The sequence below is a fragment of the Aegilops tauschii genome, chromosome 1 (assembly GCF_002575655.3).
Source record: "Aegilops tauschii subsp. strangulata cultivar AL8/78 chromosome 1, Aet v6.0, whole genome shotgun sequence".
In the NCBI taxonomy this organism is placed as follows: domain Eukaryota; kingdom Viridiplantae; phylum Streptophyta; class Magnoliopsida; order Poales; family Poaceae; genus Aegilops; species Aegilops tauschii.
The window spans coordinates 86,104,925-86,123,889 of record NC_053035.3 but is presented as its reverse complement, the minus strand read 5'-3'; the positions used below and the strand labels follow the sequence as shown (position 1 = coordinate 86,123,889).

The following is an 18,965-nucleotide window of genomic DNA, read 5'->3' as shown; positions in this document are numbered from 1 at the left end:
TCACAATTTCTCTACTATAAAACATACAATATCAAGCTACACACTGTAATTCCACTGTAAATACACTCACAATTACAGTGTAATTACACTGAATTTACACTGTAAATTTACTGACAAATACACTGTAAATCCAAACGCAATTCCACTATAAAAATCCAAGTCAATTACACTGTAAATCAGCTATCAAATTACACTGTACATCCACCGACAAATACACTGTAATTCCACTAACAAATACAATGCATCTCCACTGACAAAAATACACTGTAATTATACATGACACGTGCACTGTTATTCCACTAGCAAATACGGTGCAAATCCACTGACAAAATACACTGTAATTACACTGTAAAATAACCAAGGAGTACACTACAATCTACTACCTACCCACTAGAAAATTACAGTGGGAACCCACTACGAATTACAGTGAAACATCAATAAAAACCAATATGAATTACACTGTAGATCACTCTAAAAAACAATGAGGAATGCACTGTAAATCACTATAAATCCAAATAGGAATTGCAGAGTAAACAACATACCCACTAAGCGATACCAGTGAAGAAAAACGCGGTCTAGGGATTTAGGCCAGGGAACAGAATAGATCCGTTCGAATTGACTGAATACATCAGACTACTACAACTAAGCAAGCCAACCTGACAGGAACAACTCGAATTCGAACAACCAACCAAGTACAGATCAGCAGCTCAACGCGCATCCCAGCTACCACGCTTAGCAGATCAACCAAACGCATCCCAGAAACGGCGCAACCTAAACAAATCTACACGGAAAATAGCTGCGGGGGATGGATACAATCAACACATCTGACAGACAAAACCAACTCACTACCTAACAGATCACAGGAACAACAAAAAGGGAAGGGGAAAAATACCGAATCCAACGAACAAAATCGCCAGCGGCGGAAATGGGGACGGGTCGGTGCGGGGCCGAGAGATGTCGCAGATCCCGCTGCCAGGAACAGAAGGGAAGCAGAGGAACCGGGGCAGCACGAGGTAGAGCGCGGACGAGTCACCACCAAAACACTGGATCGAGCGGCGAGGCGGAGCTCCAAATCGCCATGGCTGTCTCTCTCCTCTCGCTCGACTCTGTTTGGGGTTGCGTGTTAGAAATGACAGAGGGGCTGGGAGGAGGAGAGCGACACAAGCGCGCGGGGTTGCGATGGGAAAAATAACGGGTCAACCACACAGGCCGATAAGAGAAACGAGACAAAAAAGAGATAAATAATGGGCCAAACACACGAATCTCCGCGCACAGATCGCACGGCACAGAAAACGGATGAAAGCGAATTGTTTTCATCTGCATGTAAATTACCAAAACCGTGTGTATATATATATATATATATATGAACAGAGGCTAAAAAAAACTAAGCCTGATGAAATTTTTCGACAAAGGGTGCTTATTATCGATTCATAAGCATCAAGGGAGAGCTGATGGCATATGCTAGTACCGATCTGTTGCACATCCGCTCATCCCGATGAGATGATGAGATGGATCGCTCTCTTCACTTGCGAAATGCTGCTCCTCCTCCCATGCACCTCCCTCACCTGCATGTATTCATGCAGCAAACAAGCCAGCATTAAAGTAACGTTCAGACAGATGAATGAACCAAGAATAAATGGCCCTGTACCTTGGCTCGCATTTCGGCGAGCAGCACGCCGTGGTCCGACGACGCCTGGACGGAGGTGACCTCGAGCCGGAGCTGCTCCTGGAGCGCCTGCATGATGGCCACCAGCAGGCCGCGCCTGTCGGGGCACCGGAGCTCCAGCAGCGCGTCGCTCTCGATGATGGAGACCTGCACGTCCGTGGCCACCGGGGCGCTGCTGCTGCTACCGCTGCTGCTGCTGGGCCCTTCCATGCCTGTCAGCAGCGCACGCTTCTCTCTCGACATCGTCGGCCCCCTGACTGTCGATGATTCAAGGTCCTGGATACGTTTCGTCAGCTGCTTCACGTACTCGATCGTGTCGCCGAGTATCGAGGCCTTGTCCATCTGATAACCATGGAAAGAAGATGTCTGAATTTGGTTACAGATCCATGCAAGGTTACTGAATCTCTCTTTTTGTAAGCAAAAATAACTGAAGGAATTCTGGTTAAAGTTCCTGGTTAGTACTGAATTTGTTTGAAACAAATATAACTGAATCTTTTTGGCTGAAGGTCGTGCACGTACCTTGGTGACGAAGGGCACCAGGGACCGCAGGATGATGAACCTCTCGTTGAGCTTCCCCCTTCTCTTCCGCTCCTGCATGACATGGCTGGCGCCGAAGTCGACCTCCCTCCGCGCACCGGCTTCGTCGCACCTCAGATCACCAGGTGGCTTGTTGCAGGTAGCATTGAAGAACAGGAGGACACTCTTGAGCATCTTCTGCCGGGCGGCGCCTTGGGCGACCGTGCGTCCATGGATGCCAGCATCCCATCTGGAGAATGAAGATCGGTGCGAGATTGCCAGGTAGGACCCGGTGTGCAGGCCGTCGGCTTGTCTCAGGGCGTTGTTGCGGTGCAGGATCAGCGAGACTGTCTGTGCGTAGTGAGCATTTTCAGCCATTGCTTGGTCTTCACCTGCAGCTGGGATACAGAGAGGACACCAAAAGAGGTCAGACGTTAGCCAGAAAAATCAAGAGAATGAGAAATGGAATTACTACCTGACGATTGAGGGTAGCCACTGCATAGCTCCTCGTAGAGAAAATGCCAAGGCTCATCTTGCCCATGCAAATTGGAATGGTCACTAGTACCGTTCTGGCAGACCATCAGCATTTGGATCTCATCGCCCAGGTTGCTTGAGCAGCCATCTCTCCCCCTTTCTGACATCTCAACCTGCATCAGCTCGCTGCTCCTTGCATTATGTGTTGCCTGATCATCATCGCTTGCTGAACCCGATGCGCACCCCGCGTCGATCTCGTCGTCGTCGTCGTACTCCATCTCATCATCCTCGTACTCCGTGTCAAACTTGTTTGGCTCCTGCTTTGTCTGACAAGTGTGTGTCTGGAATGACTGTTGATCAATGTGGCTGGTTTGGTTGGAATGGCAGATGCTGGGGATCATGTGGGCTTCTTGTTGATCCATGAAGATGGCCATCGCATACTGGACCAAACCTATCTCTTCCTCCACCTAAAATATGTGCATTTTGATTAGTCAAAGCCTCTATTTTCCCTGATTTATCCTCACAGTTATAAGAAGCAGATTTTTTTTGGCAGAAGTAATGAGAAGCAGGTTAGTTTATAATGAAATAATACAATGTGAATTCACCTTTTCTTTTTTGTGGTCCCGATCTCCAGGACACCGTCGACAATCAGCATGCATACGATCGTCTGTGATATGATTGATGTACAGATAATGGATATTAGACGAAGTTTGTAGGTAGAAATTTATAATTGGTAAATAGCTACGCTTATAGGGGAAATACCTTGATTCCTGCACTCTGCAATTCATTGCCACCGAAATTTGTTATGCACCAAATGAGAAGGAAAATATCATCAGACAAAGAAGGGGGGAAACTGAATTGTACAGATTCGTGTTGGCTTCGCCATTATAGCATGTTTATACACTTTGCATTTCCTGTTGCACATATCCCTACTCCAATCACTGGTATGCATTTCCTGTTGTTGCCCCAATCACTTTGTATGTCTACCATTAGGTAAAGAATTATGCTTTTTCATTCTTTCTACTCAATTTGTTCATCTAGTTTTTGTCATGCTTAATTATGATTTTGCATGCGCTGCAGATTAAGCGCCAACTAACGAATGGTTTGGGAAAATTAAGAAAAGAAAAGTACCCTGGCAAGTATTGCTCTTGAGAATGCCCTGCTGTCAACTTCATTTGCTCTACTAAGCCATACGTGCCCTCCCCTTGCAAAGGCCCTTCCAGGTAACCTGCAAAGAGAGTACAGACCAGTATCAACCAAACAGAGTACATGTCAGATTTACTGGGCTCGTGACAACAGGAGATTATCAGGTGTCAACTAGCACGAACAAGTGTAACTGTGGAGTCATCAGGTGTTGAACTCGACAGAAAAGATTTGAGAACTCTATCACCGGAGGAGGGAGATTTGAGGAGGAGGCTCAAGAGGAGGGTCATTACCTTGGTCGTCCTCGAGTGAGCATGTAAAAGGCAATGCTTGCGGATAACTAACCACAAGAAGGGTGACGCCAACACATGATTTTGTTTCACTTACGTGTGAATGCCCGTAGAAGGAAGAACTTCGTCCACCGGCTCCGCAATGGTGCATCATGATGAGAGAGAGAAGTTGACCCAGGAGCACCTCAGGTCCATACTGCACAAGAGCCAGAGAAGGACGCATAATTTCAATTGGGAGGGCATGGACTTCACACAATGCAACCTGTCGACCCTTGGCGACCCTATCACAAAGAAGGAGGTCACTGATGCCACTGTGCAAATGTCTAAGGACAAGGCGTCGGGCCCCGAAGGCTTATATGGTGCGTTCTTCCATGCCCCTGCATGCAAAGCACTTCCAGTGGGTCAACACGGCCAACATCGCGCTTCTCCCCAAGAAGGATGCCGCCGAGTGAATCTATGATTTTTTTCGGCCTATTAGTATCATCGACACGACCGTGATTTTTTTGTGGCAAAGATGATGGCCTCGCGTCTTGCACCCTTCATGCACATGCTCGTTTCCCGGACCCAGAGTGCTTTCATCAAGTCATGGAGTATCCATGAAAACTTTCTATATGTTCACAATTTGGGGCGTAAGCTGCACAGGTTAAAGAAGCTAACTCTCTTGTTTAAGTTGGACACCAAGAAGACCTCGATTCTATTTGGTGGGACCACTTGTTCAATCTTCTCCACCGTAGGGGGTTCTTGGTAAAATTCCGAGACATGCTTGCCGCTCTTATGCAATCCTCGACTTTGAGGGTCTCGCTGAGTTCTTGGGGGAGCCGATCAAGCATGTGAGGGGCCTTTCTCATGGAGACCCGCTCTCCCCACTTCCCTTTGTGTTTGCGATCGACTTGCTTCAGAACCTCCTGGACATCGCCACTCACGGGGACCATCTCCATTCGGTGGGTGGGAGGGCTGCTTTCATTCGCACCTCCTTATATGCAGACGGCACGGTCATTTTGTGGCGCCAATTCGGGTGGATATTTAGCGCCCTACCGCCATTCTGCATGGTTTTGGGGAGGTAACAAGCCTTGTGACGAAGTTGGAGAAGATGGTTGTGGCCCCCATCTGATGCACTGACATCGAACTTGACAAGGTCCTCGAGAGTTTTCCTGCCAAGTAGGCCACCTTCCCCATGATATATCTCGAGCTACCTCTGTCTATGCACTGTCATTAGAGGATTGATTTGGAGCATCTCGTCGACAAGGTGGTGGGTAAGCTCGTCCCCTGGTAGGGAGGCAACATCATGGCAGTTGGCAAGGTTGCCCTTGTCAAAGCGGTCCCAACGGAGCAGGCGGTCTACCATATCACGCTCCTAGTCCTAACATGGGATGCTTGTGGTGGTGGAAAAGCTTCAACAAGGTTTCTGGTGGTCAATGCAAGGCGTGGTGGAAGCTGGTCTATATGCCAAGGAAGTTTGGAGGCTAGGGGATTTTGGATTTGTGCAAGTATGCTAGAGCGCTCTGATTGCGTTGGCCATGGTACCAATGGAAGGAGCCTAATCAAGCTTGGGTTAGATTGGGGACGCCTTGCAGCAAGGTGCACATGGACCTCTTCTACATCGCAACTACCATCATGGTGGGCGATAGCCAGACCACCAAGTTTTGGCACTCCCCTTGGCTTCTTGGGTCCAAGCCAAAGGATATTGTGCCCCTCGTCTTTGATACCTCGACTGGCAGGAGCCTCTCCGTGCGAGACGTTTTGCACAATATTTCTTGGCTTAAGAAGATTGACATGACTTTTGGGCTCTTGGTAACCCACATTGTGCAATTTTGCGCCCTTTGAGCAAGTCTAGAACAAGTGTATCTCCACGATGACATTTCTGACAATATTGTTTGGAAGATGACCGCCAATGGTAAGTATTCCCTGGCGTGACCCATTCCCATGGGGCAATTGATACCATCATGGTGCCAATAGTTTGGGTCATCTAAGGCACCTCAAGTGCAATTTTTTCAATTGGCTCGTCCTCAAAATAGAGTATGGACGACCGTTTGGAGAGAAGAGGCTGACCAAACTGTGGTTTATGTCAGCTATGCAAGAGGAAGCCTGAGTCGGCAGCCCATATGTTGTTCACATGTGGGTTCTCTATCAGAAATAATTTGGAACACCGCCAAATCTTGGATTGATGCACTAGAGCTCGACACCACTTCCTGGCAAGGGCTCCTCTCGGTTCATGCTTGGTGGGAGGCTGAAGTGTTGCGAGAAGAGCATATGAGACGGGCGATGGCCTTGCTTGTAGTGTTGGTCATCTAGGAGTCGTGGAATGATAGAAATGCAAGGGTTTTAAGAATTAAGTCTACTATGCCGACCATAATCATTGCACACATCAAGAATGAGGTCAAGGATTGGATTACCGCCGGGGTGAAGCACTTGAGTTCACTCATGTCGCGAGAGTAGGCTTTTGTTTTCCATTTGTTGAGGCAAACGAACCTTGAAACTTGTTAACCTTCTTCTTTATTAATGCGAGGAGATAAAACTTTTGCCTCTGTTTCGAAAAAAATAATGGGATAACAATTTTATATGAAAGTTTAATAGCATGTCAAGCAAATATCTAAAAGCTCAAATAATATTTGACAAATTGGACCCTTTTTTGTGCGAAACATGCAGAGTGGCACCTTGGTGTGGTAAATTCAATCTGTATGGGACAAGCTCATCCTTATGTGCCTGTCCAATATGCCTATGTACACAATGGGCTTTTATTGATTGTCGAAAGGAACTCACACTAGTGCAGAACCTAGCTTTAGCGCCGGTTCGTAAGGGCCTTTAGTGCCGGTTCCACAACCGGCACTAAAGAGTGGGGACTAAGGCCCCCCCCCCCTTAGTACCGGTTCATCACGAACCGGCGCTAAAGCGCCACCACGTGGCACGAGCCAGGCCCGGGTGCGTGCAGGACTTTAGTACCGGTTGGTAACACCACCGGTACTAAATGTTTGGGGGTGTTTTGGTATTATTTTTTATTTTTCCTTTAATTTTGTGTTTTCAATTTAATTTAGTGATTATTTTAGTTGTTAAATCATTAGGTGAAAGTACCGCAGATTAGTTTTGACTGGATGCATGTGGATCCTAGCTAGCTAATTAAGTGATCAAGTATATGCAATATCCATATTATACTTGATCACCTATAATTAAGTGATCAAGTATAATATGGATATGGCATATAGTTGATCACTTAGCTAGGATCCATCCAGCTTAAACTAATCTGCGGTTTCTTTCATAAATGATATAATAACTCATCATCATCATCATCATATTAATATAAAAACTCTTGCATCATATCATCAACAACAGTATACTAGCTAGCTAAAAATCATCATAGTCGTCATTACCACTGTTTAATCATCATAGTCATTACCGCTATCTAATCACCACCAACACTAGCTTAAAGAAAAAACATTCACTTGTACCAGAAGCAAAGATATCATCAAGTTCAACATGGTCATGATATTATAAGCGTTCATAACACCACAAAAGCAAATCACCCTTTGAGATTAAGTTCAGGACGAAGAACACGGCCATGAGAGGACAAGTACTAAGAGCATGGACTAGTTAAATCACTCCCGCTGCTCTCTCTCAGGTAAAATAGCATAGAACATGTATAGCTCTCCTGATTCATCATACTGGAGCATGCAGATGAACCTGTCTCCTAATCGTGGGCTGCGCTTCTCATTGCTGCCCCCTAGTACTTCTCTGGGATCGTTAACAATTTTGCTCCAATCTTTCACTATTAAGCATTCATCCCTATTAGAAATCCTGAATGCACTCATGTGCAATGTAGGATATCTTGGCCGTAAGCTAACCATTGACATGTGACCTTTAGTCTCGATCCACTGAGGCACAACTGTCATCGGGAGTCCCTGTTAAAGAACATCATATAGTAATTAATATACTTAGCAATGAAAGTTTAGAAAAAAATAATGTATGCAAAAGATGCACTGAGGACAAATAGTAAAAATCTTACCATCTTTCATAGATGTGACCGTAGTTCAATACGATCACTATTGGTCGCATGTTTTGAGTACTAACATTTCCAAGTGCGGGAAGAAAATTTGTCTTGACAGTATGAAGATCCTCAAGCCATGAAACATAATGACTTATCTCCTCGCAGTTTAGTTCAGCTCTGGGACAGTAGTAGGTCCTATCTACCAAGCACCGGACATGTTTGCTTGAATGGAAATAAGCTGTCAATAGAAATTTGTTGTCAACTATTTTTGAATAAACAATATCAAAGACTTAAATATGGTTGAGAAACTCACATAATGGTAGAACTGGAGGCGTCTGCACATCGACCCAGATGTCTTTATTACCTTCAATATCATCTTCCGGACGAATATCAAAGGTGATAACCATACCAGGCTCAAATGCATAAGCCTTGCATAGTGCTTGCCAAGTTTTGCATTCAAAATAGGTGTACGTGTCTGCATTGTATAATTTGACGTTGAAAGTATAACCATGCTCCGTCTTCAGGTAAACTATCTTTACCTCCATAGTTTCCATAGCACTGAAACCTATCTTATCCAAGACAAAAATTCTTGCATGGCCGGGGATGCGCTAGTAGAATAGTGAAAATTTAAAATTATAAGTTGAAGCAAATGAAGCATATATAAGTCATGCTTAATTACGAAAAAAGACTTGTCGTTGTGACTTACTGTATCCACTTCGAAGGTCTGCTTGATGCTGAAGCGCCTATCATCAACTAGGAAATTTCTGTCGCACAGGTCGCGCTGGTCTTCACAGTATTCGCACTTAATGAAATCTTTTTCGTCGTCAGACGACATTTTCTATGTTCATATAGGTGAAACATTAAACACTTACTAGTTCTATTAATTCAACTACTTCTATTAATTCAACTAATTCAACTAAGCATTTACTAAAAATAAACTTGTTCTATTAATTTTCTTACTAAAATAAAGTAGTTAGTTCTATATAGTAATATTTTAATTAGATCATCAAATATCAGATATCTAAATTTTCTTACTAAAAATAAACTAGTTCTATTAATTCAAATAATTCAACTAAGAATTTACTAAAAATAAACTACTTCTATTAGTTTTCTTACTAAAATATATAAAGTAGCTATATATATATAGTAATATTTTCATTCTTGAAGTTGGCATGCATTTCTAACATTTTTATAAATATTTCTATAACTAAAAAACAGAAAAATTTCTAACAATTCTATAATATTTCTATAACTAAAAAATAGAAAATTTTCTAACATTTCTATAAATATTTCTATAACTAAAAACATAAAAATTACTAACAATTTACAACTAATTAACAATGTGTGTGTGTGTGGACATGGCGGCCAGGGCAGGCGCTCACCGGCGAGGCGAGGCGACGGGGGGCGGCGACAGGGACGGCGACGGGCGGCGATGACGCGGATGGCAACGATGGGGACGGGGACGGGGCGGCGACGACGGGGACGGGGACGGCCGGGGCAGCGACGACGGGGACGGGGCGGCGACGGGGGCAGCAACGGGGGGCGGCGGGCGACGGGGCAGAGGAGAAGAAGCAGATGAAAACTGACAAAATTTGTTAGTGCTGCTTATATAGGATGGGCCTTTAGTACCGGTTGGAGCCACCAACCGGTACTAAAGGTCAAATTTGGCCAGCCCAAGCGGCGGGAAGCGCACACCTTTAGTACCGGGTGGTGGCACCAACCGGTACTAAAGACCCTTCTTTAGTACCGGTTGGAGCCATGACCCGGTACTAAAGGGGTGCGGTGGCACAGGTGCGGTGCGGGCAAGTTTAGTCCCACCTCGCTAGCCGAAGGGCGCCCGCACCTGCTTATAAGCCCCGTCGCCGCAGCTGTCTCGAGCTCCTCTCTATTGCAGGCCTTCTGGGCCTACCTGTTCTGTGCTGCCTTGTGGGCCTATTGGGCCTTTGCGGGCCTGCATCCTGGCCCAACAACAGGTTGGGTTTCTAGTCGTATGCAGGCCGCTTTGGCCCAGTAGGCGGGCTTTTTTTTGCTTTATTTATTTTTGTTTTATTTATTTTTGAGTTGTTTTTTGCTGTATTTAGAGTTTCTTTGTGAATATTTTTGCTTTAGGTACAAAAAATTACAAACTTTCTATTAGTGCCGGTAGTTTACAAATTTGAATAGTTTACATTTAGAATTATTTAAAATTTGTGTGAATCACTAATTTGTGAATAACTTAACTTTGAAAATAGATTATTCAGTGATTCTTTTTTTTATGTTTAATATTAGTGTGTTTTATCATTATATTCAATTTGGTAATGCTTAGGTTATTTAAAAAATGAAAATTGATGACGTCGCTTTGAATGGTGCGTACTGAACGCAAAAATAGTCTGGAGTTCAATTAAGTTTATTAAACATGAAGTGCCGGTGTAACAAATGAGTTCTCGTCCGAAGCCCTGATACTCCGAAAGAGATTGTCTAGTTTGTACACAAAGTGCGTCTAGTTTTTGCCGTAACCCCCTCTACTCTCTTGCACATGCTATGTGGGTGAAATGATGATACCATGCCAAGTTTCAACATTTTCAGAGTTTATTTTGTAGCGATTTTCAATTTCATGGTCATTTAGCTCTGAAAACAAATCGGTAAATGACTGAAAAACAGCAAATGATGTCACAAAGTGTTGAAAAGTGATGACGTCGCTTTGAATAGTGCGTACTGAACGCAAAAATAGTCTGGAGTTGTAATAAGTTTAAAAAACATGAAGTGGCGGTGTAACAGATGAGTTCTCGTCCGAAGCCTTAATATTCCGAAAGAGACTGTCCAGTTTGTACACAAAGTGCTTCTAGTTTTTGCCGTAACCCCCTCTACTCTCTTGCACATGCTATGTGGGTGAAATGATGATACCATGCCAAGTTTTAACATTTTCAGAGTTCATTTTGTAGCGATTTTCAATTTCATGGTCATTTAGCTCTGAAAACAAATCGGTAAATGACTGAAAAACAACAAATGATGTCAGAAAGTGTTGAAAAGTGATGACGTCGCTTTGAATGCTGCGTACTGAACGCAAAAATAGTCTGGAGTTGTAATAAGTTTAAAAAAATGAATTGCCGGTGTAACAGATGAGTTTTCGTCCGAAACCGGCCCTGATACTTTGAAAGACATTGTCTAGTTTGTACACAAAGTGCGTCCAGTTTTTGCCGTATTGTCCAGTTTGTACACGAAGTGCATCCAGTTTTTGCCGTAACACAAGAAGTCCAGAGTTGTAATAAGTTATTAAAAAACAGATGAGTTTTTGTCCGAAACCGGCCCTGATACTTCGAAAGAGATTGTCCAGTTTGTACACGAAGTGCATCCAGTTTTTGCCGTATTGTCCAGTTTGTACACGAAGTGCATCCAGTTTTTGCCGTAACAGAAGAAGTCCGGAGTTGTAATAAGTTATTAAAAATAAAAAAGAGGCGCAATGCTCGTTAATTAGCTTCAAGCCTTTCGGAATAGTGTAGACTGCACTGCACATAGCTCCATGCAGTCTACCCTATTCCTCAAGGCTTGAAGATAAGCAACGTGAAGGTGAGCATTGCGCCTCTTCATCATCATCTTTGCACTCATGGCTTATAAACCGCTCCTAGTGCCTCTCTCTTCGCGAGGTGGGACTAAAAAACAGCTTAGTAAGAAACTCTAGTACCGGTTCATGCCACGAACCGGTACTAAAGGTGCTCGTGGGGCCACAGCCTCATTAGTACCGGTTCGTGGCACGAACCGGTGCTAAAGGTTCGCCACGAACCGGTACTAAAGAGCTCCTCCCGCCTAGCCATTGGAACCGGCACTAATGGACACATTAGTGCCGGCTCAAAATCAAACCGGCACTAATGTGCTTCACATTTGACCCTTTTTCTACTAGTGTCATTTGGAACTGCATGGACACTTAAAATGATATAAGCTCATTAAGTTGAAACCTATGTGCCATCAACACTTCCATCAAGAAGAAGTGTCTTATGATGAAATGGTCGTGGAAAATTTCTCAACCTAGCAACAATACTCTTTGGAGAGAGTTGCTTAGAGCCAAATACTTACCCAATGGAGACCCTTCCAGCTCCACTCCGAGGAATGACTCTCAATTTTGGAAATCCTTCGTTAAGATTAGGTTGGTTAGATCCCTTATAAAATTCATTGTCGGCTCCGTTTCTTCCAATTGGTTTTGGTTGGATTGGTGGTCAGGGCATGGGCCCCTTAAAGATAAATTGCCTTATTTTTCCAAACTCCATGATAACAATTGGGACTTTGCCAACGCTCGCTCTCTCTGGAAGAAATGGTTTGGTGACTGACTCTTACTGCTTTGAGTCCCACTCCATTGTGACCAAGTCATTTGGCCCCACGTTTTTTCTCAAAAGTTCTTTGTTAAGTCTCTTGATTTGAGGATCATCTAGTGCAGATTGTCCCAGAAACCGAGAGATAGTTGGAGGGCCCGTACCCTTCTTAAAATTAAAATCTTTCTTTGGTAAGCCGTTAGGTGTCTTATAGTACAGATTCTTAAACCTCGCAGTCAGGCAAATGCAGCGTGTTCTCTTTATGGATAGGATGAGAATGTTGAGCACATCCTGTTTAAATGCTTTTTGGCAAAATTGTTATTGAGTTGTGTTTATTCTTGGCTTATGTTCTATGGAATTCGGAGAATGTTGGCCAATTTTTTGCTTATCTTCGGGATTCCAAAGGAGAGTAATATTGAATATTGGTTTGATATACATGTGTATATTATATTACCAACAATTATTGGAGTGTGCTACTCTTACGACCAGTAGAACTACATAAACAACACTACCTTTGTAATATAAGATGTTTTTTGGCGAAAATGCCCAATGCAGCTTGGCCTCCATGGAGGCCAAATTTGAAATGATCAAAATTCAAATGTGCATGTTTCTCTTTTTAAAAATACACATATACTTATAGGGACATAATCACAAGTGTGCATATTTTTTAGGACGAAATGCGTTAAAATGAGTGGTACACAAAAAAAGGCTTTTTAGTAGATGCATTATTCATCCTCAAAGTCCATGAATTTGTCTTTTTTGCACAGATTGCATTTCAAAATAATTCATCCTAAAATTTTACACACACACACACATCACTTCCTTCTTTACTTGTACAATGTTTTTTAGGTTATTTTGATACTAAAAGTTCAAATTTTGTTTTTTCTTATGAAAAATTTTCGGCCTCCATGGAGGCCGAGCTCCAAAACGCCCCACTCGCTTTTTGACACTATGATAATATATAAAAAAACATTTTATATTTTGATACGGAGAGAGCTAAAAAAGATACAAACAACTTTCTAACACGACAACACCTTTCACGACGGGGGATGCCTTAGTGCACCCCGCAATTTTGCACGGTTGAGCTATGTAGCACACCTGAAGGCTGGAAGTGTTCCCGTAATTTTGTCTAAGTTTGGTTAGAAATTTGTCAAAACAAGATGGACCGAAACTTTTCTTCCTTAGCTACAGCCGGAATGTTTTGCCGGAGTAAGAAAAGGCGGTAACAAGCAAAAATACAAAGGTGGACATGGGTGCGCGCGCACCCACGTGAATAGTAAATTCATAGAAAATACTAGAAAAAATTAAAAATTTCTAAAATTTCGCAGTATGAACCATAGTCGATCATTCTACTCACATGTGAAGTTTCATGATGTATTGACACCCATGGTATTTTTAGTGAAGAAAATACAAATGCGGCCATACTATTCATTAAACATTGTTTTTTAATATAGCTTCGATTTTGTCATTTTTGCCTAGATTACCACGGATGTGATTTCTTCGTGAAACTTCATATGCGACTATCCCGGTTGACTATGTGTATTAAAAAAATAAATTCAGATTTTTTTGATTTTTTCTAGTATTTTTTCGAATTTACTATTTATAAAGGATGCGTGCGCATCCATGTTCACCAAATCCACGTCCGGTAACAACATACTAAAAACAGTGCAAGAAAAGCTGCAAACGTGGTGCGTACCCGACGCCGGAAGGGAAGGAGTAGGAGGCAGACATGAGATAGAACCACTCCGTCTCCGTCAGGTCTTCCGGCGCCAGCGCCGCACTGGGCCGCCGAGCCTCCTGGGCGCAGCCGTGGACGTCCCTGAAGCCTGTCCCGCCGCCCGCGGCAGCCTCCCTGGCCAGCGAGTCGAACAGCTCCCGCAGCTGCCGGCTCCGGGCCTGGTCGGCTGCCTCCGCCGCCGCCGCCGGCGCCTGCGCCTGGGCGACGGCCGGCTGCACCGTCTTGCGCGTCTTGATGGCGCTGTTGTAGTGCCCCTCCACCCACACCAGTGCGCTGCATGCAGTCCCATTGATTTCCGTGACGAGCAAAAGAATTTTTTTAAAGAACACTTGTGTTGAGCATGGATAGATCAAGATGAGTGAGGTGGTTATGCAAGTGAGGTAGTATGAACGTTGCGAGGATGGAGCTAGAGTTGGTGGTGTTGCTGTTGTTGGCGCCGCCTCCTCGCAGCGCCGCTTCTTTTTCCTCACACACAATTCTCACTTGCAGTTTCTCTCCTCTCACAAGAACACACATATACCAGGGAAGAATACATAGCTTTGCCAAATGACTCTCCCTTGGCTACCACGAAGGCTACATTTTTCCACTGCCTTCTCGGCCCTTTCCTCTTTGTTAACTCAGGTGCAATATTTATACAAGGGATGTGGGCACCTCGTGCCACGCACCAACACAAATTCTGGACGCCACACTTGCCCACTAACCCACTGCCTACATGCACTCTCACCACAACGGCCACTAACTCGTGGCCTAAGCAGCTAACAAGTAATGCATGCACTCAACAAACTACTAGATAATATCTTAAGTTCCTGCATGCACTGCGGCAAAGTCACACCACCAACGACATCTCATCGGACATACCGCGTGGCACGACCGCTCCAGCATCTCGTCTTGCATGTCTTCGCCGGAACTACAGGTACGCAACTAGCTACATGCAAAAAACTAAATCAAGATTAGAACTAACAATTTCCCTCCTAATCTTGATTCTCCAATCTTCGAGGTGGATCACCTGCAACCACTTGCCGTCGACAATGATGTCGTCGGTGCAACACGTAGATGGCCGCCAATGCCATCTTGTCACGCCGATTGTCGCTGTCACCGCTGGCCTCGATGAGAACCACACCTTCTACGCCTTCACCACGAGCGCGCCGCCATGGCACACTCGCCGCCGCATGTTTGCCACCGGTGCCACACCTCGCCGGTGACTCGCCTTCATGGTCGTCACCGGTGACGCAACTCGCCGGTGACTCGCCTCCATGTTCGCTAGCGGTACCGCAACTCGCCGGTGACTCGCCTCCACGTTCGTCACTGGTGACGCAACTCGCCGGTGACTCGCCTCCATGTTGCCGACGATGACGCACCTTGTCGCCGACTCGGACATGGAACTCCTCGCGGCAATGGCCTCCGCTCCATGGCCATCACCTCCTTGCCGCCGGTGCCGCAAGTTACCGGGTAGGACACCTTTCTCCATCGCTCGTGACGCAACTTGACAATGATAAAGACACGCTCACCTTGCACCGTCGACGTCCTCCTCACAAGGAGCCCGCCGTGCCGCCACCGTCGCCTCGAATCAACAAGGCTCTGATACATATTGTTGACACCGCCTCCTCGCAGTGCCGCTTCTTCTTCCTCACACACAACTCTCACTTGCAGTTTCTCTCCTCTCACAAGAACACACACACACACACACCAGGGAAGAACACATAGCTTTGCCAAGTGACTCTCCCTTGGCTACCACGAAGGCTACATTTTTCCACTGCCTTCTCGGCCCTTTCCTCTTTGTTAACTCAGGTGCAATATTTATACAAGGGATGTGGGCACCTCGTGCCACGCACCAACACAAATTCTGGACGCCACACTTGCCCACTAACCCACAGCCTACATGCACTCTCACCACAACGGCCACTAACTCATGGCCCGACTAAGCAGCTAACAAGTAATGCATGCACTCAACTAACTACTAGATAATATCCTAAGTTCCTGCATGCACTGCGGCAAAGTCACACCACCAACGGCATCTCACCGGACATACCGCATGGCACGACCGCTCCAGCATCTCATCTTGCATGTCTTCGCCGGAACTACAGGTACGCAACTAGCTACATGCAAAAAACTAAATCAAGATTAGAACTAACAATTTCCCTCCTAATTCTTGATTCTCCAATCTTCGAGGTGGATCACCTGCAACCACTTGCCGTCGACAACGATGTCGTCGGTGCAACACGTAGATGGCCGCCAATGCCATCTTGTCACGCCGATTGTCACCGTCACTGCTGGCCTCGATGAGAACCACACCTTCTACGCCTTCCCCACGAGCGCGCCGCCATGGCACACTCGCCGCCGCATGTTTGCCACCGGTGCCGCACCTCGCCAGTGACTCGCCTTCATGGTCGTCACCGGTGACTCGCCTTCATGGTCGTCACCGGTGACGCAACTCGCCGGTGACTCGCCTCCATGTTCGTCACTGGTGACGCAACTCGCTGGTGACTCGCCTCCATGTTGCCGACGATGACGCACCTTGTCGCCGACTCGGACATGGAACTCCTCGCGGCAATGGCCTCCGCTCCATGGCCATCACCTCCTTGCTGCCGGTGCCGCAAATTACCGGGCATGACACCTTTCTCCATCGCTCGTGACGCAGCTTGACGATGATAAAGACACGCTCACCTTGCACCGTCGACGTCCTCCTCACAAGGAGCCCGCCGTGCCGCCATCGTCGCCTCGAATCAACAAGGCTCTGATACCAATTGTTGACGCCGCCTCCTCGCAGCGCCGCTTCTTCTTCCTCACACACAACTCTCACTTGCAGTTTCTCTCCTCTCACAAGAACACACACACACATATACCAGGGAAGAACACATAGCTTTGCCAAGTGACTCTCCCTTGGCTACCACGAAGGCTACATTTTTCCACTGCCTTCTCGGCCCTTTCCTCTTTGTTAACTCAGGTGCAATATTTATACAAGGGATGTGGGCACCTCGTGCCACGCACCAACACAAATTCTGGGCGCCACACTTGCCCACTAACCCACTGCCTACATGCACTCTCACCACAACGGCCACTAACTCATGGTCCGGCTAAGCAGCTAACAAGTAATGCATGCACTCAACTAACTACTAGATAATATCCTAAGTTCCTGCATGCACTGCGGCAAAGTCACACCACCAACGGCATCTCACCGGACATACCGCGTGGCACGACCGCTCCAGCATCTCGTCTTGCATGTCTTCGCCGGAACTACAGGTACGCAACTAGCTACATGCAAAAAACTAAATCAAGATTAGAACTAACAGTTGTACCCTTGGTCGGGGCAGAGCTGCCAGAGGATGGCGTACGTCCACCGCAGCCCCTGCGCCACCGCCTGAAGCGATCTCTGCACCTCGCCGCTGCTCGCCATGGCGTCCGCCGACCTACCACTGCTTGTTCATAGAGGGAGGGAAAGAGAGAGAGAGAGGGAGAGGTGGGGGAAAGAGGGCTTGAAGGCTTTAAAGTTTGACCGGTGGCTGCACCAGATGGCTCATGGCGAGGCCGGTCACGTGGGGCAGGAGGCAGGGCCAGCATGGGCCAATTCTCGCCCTCTTATTTTCGTTGCAAAGGACGAGACATGTTCACACTGTAAAATATGGTTGAAGCGTATGCTTTCGCAGGGACGAGTTGCGTGTTATTTATAAATCATAGGTACAAGGACGGTAGTTCAGATTGTTATGAGATTGATCCTCAAGCTAAGATCTATACAAGATAGAGATCAATCCCAACTAACCTAAACTACCTAGAGTACAACGCACGCAACCCATACTATACGTGTACGTGGTTTATACTGCACCACCACGTACACATTTACATTGTCTAACACCCTCCCTCAATCATAACTTACCAAGTTGAGATTGCTCTTGAAATCTTCCAATTTACGCCATGATAAGGCTTTGGTAAAGCCATCTGCAACTTGATCATTGGTGGGAATGAAATGAACGTCCAACAACTTCTTGGCTACTCTTTCTCTCACAAAGTGATAGTCAACTTTGATATGTTTTGTTCTTGCATGGAACACTGGATTTGCTGAAAGGTAAGTGGCACCAATATTATCACACCAAAGACATGCAACTGGTGAGTGTATCACACCTAGCTCTTTCAACAGAGTTTGAACCCATATAATTTCAGCCGTGGCATTTGCTAAAGCCTTGTATTCTGCCTCAGTACTGGACCTTGACACTGTTGCTTGTTTGCGTGCACTCCAAGATATCAAGTTGGGTCCAAAAAAACCCAGCAAAGCCACCTGTGGACCTTCTGCCATCTGGACATCCTACCCAATCTGCATATGAAAAGGCACTTACCAATGTAGCACTACTAGGAAAAGGGCTATAGATGGAATGGCCACTAATGGCGCACCTCTGGTGCGCCATTGCTATATAGCAGTGGCGCACCATGTGCTGGTGCGAGACACTAATGGCGCACCAGCCACACCAGCCACAAGGTGCGCCATTAGTAATAATTTTTTATTTTTTTCCAAACATACTAATAGCGCACCAGGGCACAGTGCGCCACTACTAATTTTTTTTATTTTTTTATTCTTTTGCAAAACTACTAATGGCGCACCAGGGAACAGTGCGCCATTACTAAACTAGTAATGGCGCACTGTTCCTTGATACGCCATTAGTGTTTTTTTTTGCAAAACTACTAATAGCGCACCACCAGCAGGTGCGCCATTAGTAACCAGGGTTACTAATGGCGCATTAGGTGGTGGTGCGCCATTAGTAACCTGGGACGAGCTAGATATTTTGGACAGCCACACCTACCCACTCACTTTCCCCACTTCATTCTCTCCACCTCCTACTCCAAGCTTGTCTCGGCTGCCTCCTCCTCCTCACCTCATTTGCACCAT

General features: G+C 45.7%; 2 protein-coding genes across 2 annotated transcripts; both read right to left on the bottom strand.

Moving 5' to 3' along the window:
• Window positions 1-1,295: 1,295 nt before the first annotated feature.
• On the bottom strand, window positions 1,296-5,027 carry LOC109780354 (basic helix-loop-helix protein A). Its single transcript, XM_073508841.1, has 9 exons — window positions 4,777-5,027; window positions 4,187-4,370; window positions 4,093-4,139; window positions 3,788-3,884; window positions 3,419-3,433; window positions 2,658-3,123; window positions 2,186-2,574; window positions 1,649-2,032; window positions 1,296-1,565 (listed from the first exon to the last, which is right to left on the bottom strand). The coding sequence occupies exons 1-9, from the start codon at window positions 5,025-5,027 to the stop codon at window positions 1,488-1,490; spliced, it is 1,911 nt and encodes a 636-aa protein (XP_073364942.1). The 3' UTR covers window positions 1,296-1,487.
• Window positions 5,028-7,549: 2,522 nt separating this feature from the next.
• On the bottom strand, window positions 7,550-17,483 carry LOC141027697 (uncharacterized). Its single transcript, XM_073504930.1, has 7 exons — window positions 17,386-17,483; window positions 14,037-14,362; window positions 9,451-9,650; window positions 8,775-8,906; window positions 8,382-8,676; window positions 8,087-8,306; window positions 7,550-7,982 (listed from the first exon to the last, which is right to left on the bottom strand). The coding sequence occupies exons 1-7, from the start codon at window positions 17,481-17,483 to the stop codon at window positions 7,970-7,972; spliced, it is 1,284 nt and encodes a 427-aa protein (XP_073361031.1). The 3' UTR covers window positions 7,550-7,969.
• Between the last annotated feature and the right edge of the window lie 1,482 nt (window positions 17,484-18,965).

What these genes read in the sequence shown, in the direction of transcription:
- LOC109780354 (XM_073508841.1), bottom strand. Translation starts at nt 5,027, where the DNA reads ATGGAGATGGTCCCCGTGAGTGGCGATGTCCAGGAGGTTCTGAAGCAA. An exon ending in CCTTCTACGGGCATTCACAC is followed by an intron (nt 4,140 to 4,186) that starts GTAAGTGAAACA and finishes TCTTGTGGTTAG; the next exon opens with TTATCCGCAAGCATTGCCTT. An exon ending in TCGCCGAAATGCGAGCCAAG is followed by an intron (nt 1,566 to 1,648) that starts GTACAGGGCCAT and finishes GAATACATGCAG; the next exon opens with GTGAGGGAGGTGCATGGGAG.
- LOC141027697 (XM_073504930.1), bottom strand. Translation starts at nt 17,483, where the DNA reads ATGGCGAGCAGCGGCGAGGTGCAGAGATCGCTTCAGGCGGTGGCGCAG. An exon ending in CAGCTCTGCCCCGACCAAGG is followed by an intron (nt 14,363 to 17,385) that starts GTACAACTGTTA and finishes GACTGCATGCAG; the next exon opens with CGCACTGGTGTGGGTGGAGG. An exon ending in GCCTCCAGTTCTACCATTAT is followed by an intron (nt 8,307 to 8,381) that starts GTGAGTTTCTCA and finishes TTCTATTGACAG; the next exon opens with CTTATTTCCATTCAAGCAAA.